We start from the raw sequence: 13,284 nt of genomic DNA on the forward strand, positions 1-13,284 counted from the left end.
TACAGCTGACTTAGATAACCTAATCTATTTAAACTATAGATTAGAAGGCATTTGGTCTCAGACTTGCCCTGAGACCTGCACCAATCCTCCTCCACCTCCTTTCCCCAAATACAGCTCTGCTCACACCCCTCAGGCCCTTTCTGCCATTGCTCACCTCAGTCCTCACGGCACTCCTTTGGATAATCTGTGCTGTGCCACTCCTACCCAGAGCATACCAGTCCTGGAAAGCTGAGCTGCTGTTCCAATAATCCTGCCAAATATTTGCTACCTGTCCATCACCACACAAAGACCCCCAGGCTGAGAGTTTCAAATTTGTCAGCAGTTGAGTCTCACGTCAAGATTTGAGATCAACATTTCCCCAGTTGTTAAGGTCAGCACCTTCCCCAAAAAGGAACTACTCAAAGGCCCCAAATCCGAGGCCACAGCAATTAACCTCCTCAGTGTTTATTACGACAGAGAGAAGACAACATGCCTAAGTCACTTCCACAGATAACCTGCCCACACCTCACCTCTCTGAGCTACCAGAATTGCCAGCCAAGACTGTAGAGCCTGTGTTTGCCTCTGGCTTCTGAGCACGACAGAGAAGGGGGTGATGGGAGAATAGATATCACCTTCCTCACCCCTCTGGCTCAGGCTCAGGCATCAGAGACAGATGGAAAGGAAGGTGTAATGGGTATATTCTGACTGTACAGGGGTAATGGGAAGAAATCATGATGACTGTGCCATCAACTGGAAAAGCTGGGAAGAAAAGTCAAGTTGCTCCCTACTGAACCAGAACCATATACACCTTTCCATACCAGTTTGTTCTGTCCCCCACTCTGTCACAAATCTCAAGTTTAAACATCCCTTACCCACATGAACTAAAGGAATGATTTTGCAGCATTTCCAATATCGCATTTCTCATTGTTATTCACTTTTCTCCTCAAGTCCCTTCCTGTAACCTGGAAGCTCACTCACCTCTCAAGGTCCCAGATTCTCAGAGGTGAGGTGTGTCCACAGCAGGCTGTCCCCGTCACAAATGAGCTGTTTAAAGAAAACAAGCAAACAAAAACCACTTACTAATCCTCATGTTCTGAAGAAACAGTGCATGAGCAAGACAGAAAACAGGTTACAAGACAGACTTCGAATTCTAGTTCAAGACTATCGCAGCGTGTCCCACATTTCACAAGGGACAGGCAGCAGCAGAGGTGCTCCAGAGCTCTTAGTAGCTGAGCTTCCCAGATGCAGCAGGTCACAACTGCAGAGAATTGGCAGGACACAAAGACGCATTCGTGGGAAAACCTGACAGTAACAGCCATAAATTGCAATGACATCTTCAAACAAGTCAGTACAGTACTCAGCATGTTTCATACGCTATCGGTGCTGTAAGCTGCAGAAAAATCCCATGGAAAATTCCCTGTTACTTCCTACTTCACACCTTTCTTCTGTTTGTTGACAACTTTTGAGCACAATCATGAATTGGCTGCACCATTACAGGCCTAAAGAATCACAGAATAGACGTCTTTGGTCCAGCCTGCTCAAAGCAGGGCCAATTTCAAAGCTGGATCAGGTTGCCATCCCCAGTGCTTAAGCACCCACTGTTAGAGGCGGCACAGTTCTCCTGCAGCAATATTTGGCTCAGTTCACACTCTCCAGCAGTGTCCATTCCAAAGTCCTCTAGGCGATGCTATGTCCCTGTTGCGTACGCTGGCTCCAGAGGTCACTTAACAGCCACTGGCTTCAAACTAGTTCACAAGACAGGAACAAATCCTTAAAATCAAGCATCAGGAATGTGGGTGCTATGGCTCTCCAAACCACACTGCTTGTTCTGTGCCAACTTCCTATCCTCAGTCCAAATAGGAGAAAGCAGCTCTTACAAGGATTTCTAGGTAAGCTATAAATGACCTCTCACAAAGCCACATTTATTGCAGCTCCCAAGAATAAACTGCCAAAACTATGTTTAAGTCAATAAAACAAGGATAGCACAAATGCAGGAAATGGAACTTGCTTTAAATGAAAGCCATCTCTATGCTTTGCCTAAGCATCTTTTGCTCTATGACACAGGGCTGGCAGCTGAAAGATGAAAGTAAAATAAGAAAACAGTGTCATGTCTGTAAAAATAGCAGTTACAGCAGTTTTGAAACATTTCTTTGATCCTCTACAGCATTCCTTCGGAAATCAAGGTGTCTCCAAGCCTCTACTGCACCAGGAATGGATTCTTGCAGCATCTTTGACTTCTGTGAGAAGCACTACTGCTGGTGTAACAAGGCACTCAGCAGCCAAAGGGTAAACACGGGCTCAACTCTATCAAAGCCAGAGAAGGAAGCAAGACCAAAACTCAGAACCCCTTCTACTCCTATCTCCGTGATTTAGCTGAGCAATTAGTTCCTCCAAATCATAAGGCCAAAGCAGCACTGCCAAAACACTCTGCAAAAGAGGCAAGCAGGTAACATCAAATCATTTCAAAGAGTTACAGGAACCTAAGAAGAGCTTCAGCTACCACGGCTCACTTTTGTGCTGGCTCTATACTTCCTACCCAAACTCACATACCTGGAGGTGTCCACAAGTCCTGTGACCCTGAGCTGCCCTTTAGGGCTAGGAAAGTCCTGCAGCACCAGAGCTATTTCAAAGTGTCTCCAACCACGCTGTCTTACATGCAAAATCCCAGGTTCATTGGCAGTGCACATGCAATCAGCCAATGCACCTGTAGCACTGAGCACTCCCTAGAGGTGCTGCAGGGTGCACACATTATTCTTCCCCACAGAAATCCCTGACCAAAGTCTAAATCCAAGGAAAAGCCAATTCTAGTTGTTGTGCAGCAGCCACTAGGATAAATTAAGAAAGTGTGCAGCATTTCATCTTTGGAAACAGGGTTTCTCCTCAACGCCTGCCTTCTCTCCACCATAGTGCAGGACAAGAAGAAACACTTCCCTTTTTGCCAATGTCTCCTATCTCAGAGGAAAACAAGCAAAAGACACCCACTTTGACAGCTCGTCAGTCAAACCCCATGTCTGGAAAGCAGCTCTTTGGTCAGGGAGTCCCTCAGCTACAAAGATAGGTGTTGAGTTCTGTCCCCCCTCCCCAAACATAATCCATTAATAACTACTAAAGCAAATTACTGTGGTTAGAAACATAATAGCAGTCAGGGAGTCAGTCAAGCAGGCAATTGGGTGCTTAAGATTTTTTTTCTGGGGGACAAACTGACCCTGTACCAGAAGTGAACACCCTCATGTGGGAGACAGGCCCCTTTGTGCAGAAGGTATGCACAAGGCTTTGATGGTTGCCACAGGCCTAAATTAGCATGGAGGCACACCAACAGGGAGAAAAAGGTGGGAGGAACAGCAAGGTCTAATCCCTGCTCATGCTGTCAGTTCTGGACTTCAGCTTCCCCTCCTCGGTCCTTACCCCCCACCCCTCAAAAAGAAAAAAAGTAAAAAAAAGAGGAAAAAAAAAGCATTAGATAAAGAGATTTCTCTCCACCATGGAATACAGGCCTCAGGGCCACAAAGAAGTCTCTTCTGGGTAAAGCTGACTCCATTCAGTCAACAGGAATTTTGTCTCCTACTTCAGCAGGATCAGGTTTGCAGGCCTTATCTTTAACAGCCTGAGCCCATTAGCAAGCACAGATAAGACTTCTCCCAGAAGAGCAGGCCACCTTCACTGCCAGCATTAAAACCCAGCATTCACAAGACAACATGCACAAGAAGTGGTGCCAATGAGAAATTCTCAAAGCCTGAGAGTGAACTAATCTTAAAGTCTGGATTCCAGGAGATGATACAGGGCCCCTCACCCTCAGTCTGATCTGCAGACATATACCTTTAAGCCCCAGGCCTCTCATAATTGGGAACCTAGCAGAGGCGACAGTTTTACTCCAAGCAAAAGGGCAACACAAGTCAGCCTTGGCAGGTCTAAAACAACATGCAGATTAGAAGTAAGCATGTAAAGGTTGGCTACAAAACTTCTGAAATTTCAGTCAGCAGAGCTGAAGCTTTCTATCAGTGGCTTGCTTCTTTCAGTGCATCTCAAACAAGGCTCTTACATCTTAGAAAGCACAGAGCACACACAAGAAAACCTCTGACTCTGAGAAGCGCAGCTTCTTCACAACTGTTGCTGCAGGCTGCCCAAGAGAAACAACTCAAGCTGAGTTACTAGCATAGAGAGTGCCGTTTTTATTGCCTGCAATGCTTTCTGGAGTCAGAGAGACTGAGGAGAGACTAGATTGGGAAGAGGGGAGCACAGGATAACCTATATATATTAATGCAGGCATGACCCATCCATCTGAAGTATATACAATACTATTAATATACACTGACACTGATCAGATGCATCTACGTCCAACATAAAACTGCTATGCTCAAGCTTCAGATGGCCTTGGAGATGCAAAGCCCCTTCTCCTAAGCTTTCCACTGTCCTGTGAAAGTACCATGCTAAGTACCTAAGCTGCTGGGTACCATGACTACAACCTCCCTCTAAAACACCTTTCTAATGGGAAAATAAGCACCATTGCAGGACTTCCATAACAGGACATGTTGTCTTCACAGAGATACCCTAGCAGCTAAAACCAAACCAACATAACATTTCCATTTCTGCTATACCAGAAAGGCAAGGATTTTGCAGAGCATGAGACACACGTACTTTATACACAACATGTTTTTGCTGTCCAAAGCAAGGAATTTTCTAACTCATCTGATACTTCAGTGTTCTCTTTCTTATTTGAAACTCCCTACTGAGGAAAAAACAAGAGAAAAAAAAAAAAAAACGACCAAGAACCTGCTTCTCCAAAAGCCAGAATTTCTCTGTGCTACAGAAGAGATATTTCATTAGAGATCATTCCCCCACAGCAGAAGCTGGGCCAGGGGATGAGAGAGAACATACATCCTGGTAGTGCTGTTGGAAGAAACACAAGAACTCTCCATCTGACTGACTTGTGGTCGTTGAAGATCCCATGGCATTTCTGGCAACATCAGTAGTGCTCTGGCGACAGTCCAGCTGCAATAATTCCACGCCCACTCCCAAGGTGCCAACTAGAGTTTCACCCGTGTAGCATCCCTCTTTACCCCGTCCTGGACAGAACATTGCCAGATGTGAATGAACCAGAGGGACAGAGGTAGATGCCCATCAGTCCTTTTGGAAAGATGCTGTTCGTCATGAGGCTTGGAAACAGTCTCAGCTCCAGATATACAAATTCCATTGTACAACACATACTTCCCCCACTGTCAACCCAGGCTCCAGAGCAGGCCCTGCCTGAGCTGGGAATTCTGCAGTGTAAAGTCATTGAAGGAACCTGGGTGAAACAGGTCCTTTCCCACCTCTTCTCTCTAAACTTCCCCCATTCCCCAGGCTTGTGCCCTTCTCCTGTACTGTAAACAGATTGCTTCTCAAGTCCCATTCTGCTCTTCAGGGATTTCAAATCCAGAATCTGCTTGACACGTGCAAGAGTCTGTTCCTTCCTCCTGGCGCGCTCCCCCGCCCCCTGGAATTGGACATCGTTGTTCCATTTTGGAAACTATTATATATGGAGACTCACTGGACTGGGAAACAAAGAAGTTATTACTTGACAGAGCCCTGCAGCTGGGAATGTGGAAGGTGGGGGGAGAGAAGGGGGAGAACTGAGGGGAAACAGGCTGGGGGGGCTGGTAGCAGTGTTATGAAAGCGATCAACAGAAGGGACAGCTCAAAGATGGGAAACATCTATTTTAAAAAGTCTCAAGTGAGATGAGAAAAGAAGGAGAAGAGAGAGCAACTCCAAAACGGAGACAGGAGAAGAGAGAGAGCAGTTGGTGCCGACGGTGCCGCGGGTTAAACACACGGGTCTGTGGGTTTGTGTAGCCTTTGATTCAGCACTGACACGCTTTGGCAAGGGAGGCCACCGGAGCTGTCAAATCCTTCACCAACGTGCCCATCAATTGTATTCAGCTCTCCCCGACCCGCACTGGCATTTTAATTACTGTTGGGTAAACTAATTTGTACAAATGAAGGCAACTCTGCCTAATAGAATATGCAAGCTCTCTGACCTCTGACAGGCGATGACACAAGATACAAAGGAGGCAGAGGAAGGCTTTTTATCAGAGCCTTATTACTCTCTATTACTCCAATTAGTTAAGCTCCAGTGCTCCTAATTGGGGGAAAAAATTGCAATTAAATCAATTTTTGATGGGCTGAAAGTGGGTTACCGAACCGCCCTGCCTGTGAAACACTGATATTATAGCAGCAAAGGTCAAAGTCTTTGTCGGCACCTGTGGGGCCCCCACCTCCCCTCTCTAAGCCCCTCTGTGCCCCCCCAACACACACACGCAGCTCGCTAAGGCGAATCATTAGAACATGTCATGTCTTATCGCGGCCGCCACCATCCTGCCAACCTCATCAGTTGACATCATTACGGAAGGTAACTCCTCCAGCATGAATACAGTGCTAAGGTCACACAAACTTGATGGAGCCCCTGCTGAAGAGCAGATGCAACAGTAACAACATTGTGAAGGGGAGAGGAGGGGGTCGGAAACCCAGCGCAATGAGTTTTGCCACCTCCAGCATGAGGCTTCTACAACAGACCAGATACACACAAAGGGAGAGAGACAGAGTGGGGAAGCAAGTGCTCCATCCTCAGGGCCATTTAATTTGCAGGGGGAAAAAAACAGCACAGCATCAGTTTAGCATTTTCTTCTTCATGAGAAAGCAGGCACCATAAGCACCCAAGAAGTCTCACCTGCCTTTGATTCAGGCAACGCTGGACAAATCCAGGTTTGGGTGGTCATGCAAGACTGGTGTTGCCCCTTCAGTGCCCCAGACCAAACCCTTTAGCCCTACTTTGTGCTTCTTGGAGGACAACCACAGAACTGAACCAAGCACCTTCAGTATCTCAGAAGTAAGTCAGGACATCCAAGTTATATGTTAACACTCTGTAACCACAAATTGAACAAAAATCAGCAGGTAAGGCAGTTGTACCTAAAGCTCACCTGAGCAAGCCAAAGATCCTCACTGCAGCACAGCCTCATCTTTGTTCAGCAGTGTCAAAAAGACTCAGCAGCTGGAGGCAAATGGCCAAGCTTATTCCACAGACTGGAAAGTGCTGGCAGGTTTGCTGCTACTTCCTTGAGCCCCGAGTGCATGCCACAGCATCCCTCAAGACATCAGTCAACTCAGGGTTGAACTGTGCTCCTGACACGCATCATAAATGCTGCAGAAGAGAACTACAAAAGCTACAGAAGAGCTCTGCAACACCCCACCATGACTTGTCAGAGAGAAAGCAAAATGGGTAGAGAAGACAGCATGAACCCCGCAACATTTACAACCACTATGGCTCCAAGAGGAAATGCTGTGCTGTTGCAAGGAGCACCAGTGACACAGGCATGAACAGACAGACTAATAACTCATTCACATGCCGCCTTGAGCCTCAAGTGGACGACTAGAAAGTGGTCCCCAGAAAGAAGGCATTTGCATTTTATACTGAAGGGCACTGTGGAAATGCTGGGTTGAAACAGTGAAGTCACATTTGGGGCAAAACTCAGCTCCTTAGATAGAATAAATGCTCATATCATTGTCTCCCAGGTCATTCACTGCATGCCTCAGGGTAGAAGGAATGTCAGCTTCACCTCTCCAACCCTCCTCCTTGGCCTCTAACTTCATGTCTTCCTCCAGACTTCAGAGACACACAGGCTGGAGAACAGAACAAGCCTTTAATATATCCAGGGGCCAAATTCCCAGCACGGCAGATAGATCATCCCTACTCTAGCAAGCTGCTTAGCAAGTACAAAACCCAGACACCTCCATCTTGCCTTCACTGCTTTGAGGTTTCACCCCATACTGTTTGCCCAAGTCACCTGTAATTTTGCTCACTTGTCCCTTCACCAGCCCTGCAGCAGATAAGTTTTGTGAAACCAGGCAACCAGCTATAGAACATAATCCCCACTTCGGGAGAAAAACTGAGCTCAGTGACATCAAGACAAAGATTCCAGACAGGACAAACAAGTGCACATAGACCTCTTCCACACTGCTGCATTGAACAGGAAAATATCCTTTATTAGCAACTAGTGAGTCTACCCACAGAACAATCCTGATGTTCTTAGGGTTGTTCACATCTAAGTATCACTGCTTTTCCCAATACTCCACATGACACATGCTTTTAGGAAGAAGCAATTGTCCAGGACAGGATAACATTCTGATTAGCTCCATAAAAGTTGATTGAGGGTCCTGAGTGTTCCTGTACGAGATGAATATTCAAACAGTGCTTTTCACAGTGCTGCTGTCATTTTTCAGAACATCGAACAGAATTGCCTTTGTGGCCACACAAGTACTTCTACTGAGTTGATATCAGCCCTGCTCTTTATGAAAGGGAAAGGCTTGATAATCTATGTTTAACAGTGTAAAATACATAAATACATGGTATGTCCAAGAATCTTCATCCTTCTTTGCTCCCCAACCTCTGGGCTTGCCAGGCATGGAGTAGTTGTTTAAGACAGAAGTTTTTGTATGAGAACTCTTTAGCGCTCTCCAGACCAAATTTAAACCCCAAATGATGCACAAGTTATTACCATTATTATAGGAAAAAAAGAGACTCCTTAACCATAAAAGAAATTTAATCCAGACATAACTGGGGCACTGATCTGAACAACTTGTACCAAAAATCAAGTGCAGCAGAAAGCCCATGCAGAGGTAAAAAAAAAGAAAAAAAAAAACCTAGGGACTTCCAGGTCAGTTCAAGACTAGGTGGTTAAACACCACTATAGTAGGGTTATTTCAGCTTATCAGTAACAAGAACAAAACCTCAAAGGACATTATTAATGCTCTGTCATGGTTTGAAGCTATAACATTAGAAAGGCAAAGTGGCTACTGAGGTTACATTTGTGTTTTGAGGAGTTTAAGGTTTATTTGAGTTTTCTGTTTCTTTTCACATGCAGGTGAAATAACCACAGCTGGTGTCTGGACTTCTTTACTGACGCAATGCATTCTGCCTTCCAACATCACTATGGTGATCTCAGCCATCTGCAGCAACTTCATCCTACGCTCTACTCTTGCTCTACTCCCCAGAGCAGCTTTTCAAATACCTATGGGCAAAGCTCCTGCGAGGTACCCACCAGACAGCACACTCCACCTCCAGCTGCTGCATGTGCCATCTGCAATACAGTACAAAGGAATTGCAAGGTGACTCCATAAAATCTCTGTCTTGAGTAAATTTCCTGGTTTTTTGGTACAAACTGAAAGGAAGAAACAGGTGAAGCTGCTGGCTGAGCAGCAGAAAAACATGGTCCCTGGATCAGATACATGCAAAGTATTAGACACTGGACACTATTTGCTCCTTGGATAAGGCAGGCCACCTACAGACTATGACACATCTTAGGCAGATCTTTGAGGGCCTGCACACCCACTTCTAACCTTCACACCCAGCATCTATCCCCTCCCTACTGGGCTCCACGCCATTAGCCTTCCCCCTTGCCCTGACGGCAGAGACACCCTGAGCCTGATCTTCACCCAATTCTCCAAACCCAGCAGCCCTCTCAAGATCGGTGCTCTGGGCCCACACACAGCCTTACAAGAAATTCTGAACTCCAGCCCTCGCTTTCTCAGAGCCTGCCCAGGTGTAAAGCTCCAGCGATTCCTTTTTCTTTGCCATTTTCTCTCCCTCCTCCTCTCCCCCTAGCCCCACCAACACTCTCAGGCCACACAGTGAGCCGGGAGGTTGGAGTACACGAGGACCACTGCAGCACTCGTGCTGTTTCAGGGCCCCCCCAACTCAAGACAATTTCTAAGAGCCATTTCTTATCCTCCCCTCCGTGAAATGATTTCTGTTAATTGCCTGGTGGGAATCAGTTATAGGTGGGGGAGACTCTCCCCGCATACACACCCTGGCCCCTAATTGGCTTATTGAAGTTTTAACTGGGCTTTCACCTGGAGAAGCTGGTAATTATTCCCTTCATTCCCCTCTTGCTTGTACCTGTAGCTTCACACTTGGGGCCTGCCTGGCTCCACAGGGGGGACTTTGTTCCCTCTAACTACAGGCCCCACACAAATGGGCCCAGCAGCAGGAGAACGCAGCAAAGTGGTAATTTTCAGCCCAGCGTAATTAGCCAAGGTTCTTTCAGCCCAAACTGCTGAATGGAGAGAGGGCTGCTGGGGAGGGTGCACCATGTGGGAATGGTGGAATGGGGGCTGCTCTCAACAGGCGGACAAAGGCCTCTTGGGGGCTCTGATCTGGGGCAAGCAAGAGGAGGGGGTTGGAGCGGGACAGTCTGCCTGGCAGAGCTGGGAGACGATCAGCAGTGGACACACACTGAGGAAGTCAGCTCATGACAAGCATCTTTCCCCAGCCTGTGGAACAAGGCAGTGCAGGATGCCAAAAATGGGGTAAAGGAGAAAAGAGATCCAGTGATGCACAATAGGAACATGTGAAGGGGTGCAATGCATGACAGATTCTTGAAGGCCTGGTGTAGCCTACGTTCCCAGGACAGGATTTCTAGTCTAGTACCTTTGCACTGAGATTAAGAAACACAACAGACTTGGGGAGAATAAGCTGGACAGTGCATGTCCCAGACAGGATAGCAATAACTGTGCCAGTGAGAACTCTTATTGCTGAGAAAAATCAGGGAAAAATAATTCAACTCCTGCAAAAGTCAGGCAATAAGCAGAACTAGGAGGACAGCAATAAAGGCTCCAGGTTCTCTTTTTGCTGAGCCATCTCTCATTAGCAAACCAAAACTGTTTTTCATAGCGGGACCTTACTTGCTCTGCCTCCCTTTCTGCTACAAGACTTTGGTTCTACAAAACTAACAGGAAACCTGCCGCATGTGGGTTGACCAAAAAACTTGGCTACCAGTGTATTGCTCCTGTGTCAAATCAGACTGGTGTCAGTTGTTCCACAAGCCACAAACTGTCATTCTGTGGCACACTGCCTCTGCTGATCTCAGGACTTGTTAGCATCTATGCCTTCTTTAAATTTATCACCATTGCCTTCAGGATAGAAATGCTTGTCCTGGCTGGTCAGGTCTTGTAGACAAGTTAAAGCTGCTCAGCTGAATTGATGCTCACAGCTTCAGTGCAATGGGGTCTGGGTTTTGCTTTCTTTTTTTGATGTTAAATCATAGTTTGAAAAAACTCATCTTGTGTCCCTTATAATTGCAACATCCTACTGGAAAGCAAGAATTGTCATAATCTAAAAGCTTGGTCCTGATTCTGCAATGGAGACCAAATGATAAGCAGGCAAGTGAAAAGATGCCGCTAGTTTTATCAAAGGACCAGGTACACCGTAGTGCTGATCAAGCCCTAGGAGACGACGCAGTCCCAACAATGCCAGCAACAAGGAAAGGAGATCCTCAGGGACTCCAGCTGTAGCAAGGGGACAGGCAGGCAGCACAACCCTCAGGGCACAGACTTGTAATTTCTGATCTGCCTAAAATACAACTGTGACACAATGCTGCAGCAGGTTGCAAACTGGAGAAGCAAGTTGCCTGATTCCATCCCGTGACTCTGGTTTCTTTTCAGGCCATATATATATAATCTGTCACATTTTACTAAAAACTCTCACAGAAAGGACCATTTTTCAATTTTAATCTAGTTTTTTTGCAGCCTCACTCAAGTTGCCTTAAGTACTTGTCACAGAGATGAGTTCAGCCAAATACCGTGTACCTTTGGCTCATCTCAAGATTTTTCCTTAAAAGCAAACTTTGATACTTCTGGACAAAATATGTTTGCTGTGAAATCCATGCCAGCATCTGAGAAGCAGACACTAAGAATAAATATACACAGACCCATGTTGATCAGGCCAGTTTCAAGCCTGCACAGAGAAATATAGTAAACATTCCTTGCACTAGTGGGAAAAGATATGTAATGTCGCCTGTGCTCATACCTTATCATAAACCTTACGTTGTCCAGGACTTTTTCTTCTTACAATCCCACAGCCTACAAGAGGACAGGTAGAATTGATTTAAGCAAATACTCCAGCTGTCACTGCCTTGGACAAAAGTCTGAATACACGCTCACGTGTAGAAAATGCTTAAAGAATCATGATGCAAAAGAAGAAAACCTCTCCCATTTATAAAATATCTCCTTTACATTTTTTAAGCTTCAGGACTGCCAAGACCAATCCCAATATATTTTCAGATGTGACGGGCAGAGTTTTCAGTTAAAAAGTATTGTTTTAAAAATGCATATATATATATATAGAATGACATTTTATATAAACTTTTCCATTAGAACATATGACAGAAAATGACTTTTCAATAAGCAGCAATCCGTGCATGCCAGTGAGGTCAGGGGGAGGGGAGAATCCTTTCAGGTTTGCCAGAACAACTAAAACCCAAGAATGTTTCAGTTTAAGAGTAGAGGTGGGAAGGAATCTCTTTTCCTGGTGCCACAAGCCATGAATTATTTTTGTCTTATTCCTTTTGCCATACACATACACACACGTATACCAAATTCAAACTTCCATATTTGGGAGAATTTTAAAAGAAGTGATCAGGATGGTGAGGAAGAGGATTTCTCAAGAAACACATACTTTCATTATCTTACCACAAAGGGCAGCAGTTCTTTCACCATGCAGAGGCAGGAGCTGTAGTTGTTCATGTTTATAGCAAAAAGAAGCCCAATCACACAAAACCAGAGTGCTTGATCTTCCTGCTCTGCCTTCCGATATTCAAACAATTTACAAATTAGGTCTAAATGAGGTCTTCATCAGGGGAGAGGGAAATAGTGCTCAGAGGGTTTTAAGAAGTCAAAGACCAGAAAAGGTGAAAAGGGAAAGTGTATATATGTAGCACATGCTACACACAGAGAGGCCGAGGACGCTGAGCCATGGAGACACAGGTGCTCTGCGGAGGAGGCGAGCAAAGCCTCATCTGCGTTTAACTCAGCCATGAAATGACTCCTAAAGCTTTCCTGCTCCGATCATTCCAGTCCTGACACAGACACGCTTGCAACAACTTTAATTCATTTGCCCTTAAAGCTCTGGGCAGCTTCCACTTCCCCAGCTCTTCACTCCATGCAATATGATTTGCTTTAGGGTTTTCATATTAAGTGTTTGGAGCATGTCAACTGTTTGCCCCCAAGGAACCAAGATCCTGAATAAAGCCCCTACTCTCCATCTGCAGGTTCAGGGCATGCTTGGTTGTGAGCAAGCACCAGAGTGAGAAATCAAAGCTGCGAGTCGGGCCACAAAGCCCCAGCCCTGTGTGCAGAGAAAGGCACACAAGGTTTCATCAAACAGACAGCACACATCTGAGGCACAAGAAGGTTTAGTGGCCACCTCTCACACAGATCCTGAACCACCCAAAAACTTGCTGGGAAAGTATTGCAGAAGCCAGAGTCTGAACCATCCTG

At 45.8% G+C, this 13,284-nt stretch overlaps 1 protein-coding gene across 2 annotated transcripts in view; it reads right to left on the reverse strand.

The window, feature by feature from the left end:
* FBXW4 (F-box and WD repeat domain containing 4) overlaps positions 1 to 13,284 on the reverse strand; it is a 61,126-nt gene that overhangs the window by 14,200 nt on the left and 33,642 nt on the right. Inside the window, exon 6 of one of the 2 annotated variants that reach the window (XM_017804137.1) lies at positions 958 to 1,023. The exons of the other annotated variant lie outside the window; for it this stretch is intronic. Coding sequence (XP_017659626.1) covers positions 958 to 1,023 — 66 coding nt within the window. The remainder of the gene's footprint in view (positions 1 to 957; positions 1,024 to 13,284) is intronic. 2 annotated transcript variants of the gene reach the window in all.

The sequence above is a fragment of the Lepidothrix coronata genome, unplaced genomic scaffold (genome assembly GCF_001604755.1).
Source record: "Lepidothrix coronata isolate B3197 unplaced genomic scaffold, Lepidothrix_coronata-1.0 Scaffold8, whole genome shotgun sequence".
NCBI classification, from domain to species: domain Eukaryota; kingdom Metazoa; phylum Chordata; class Aves; order Passeriformes; family Pipridae; genus Lepidothrix; species Lepidothrix coronata.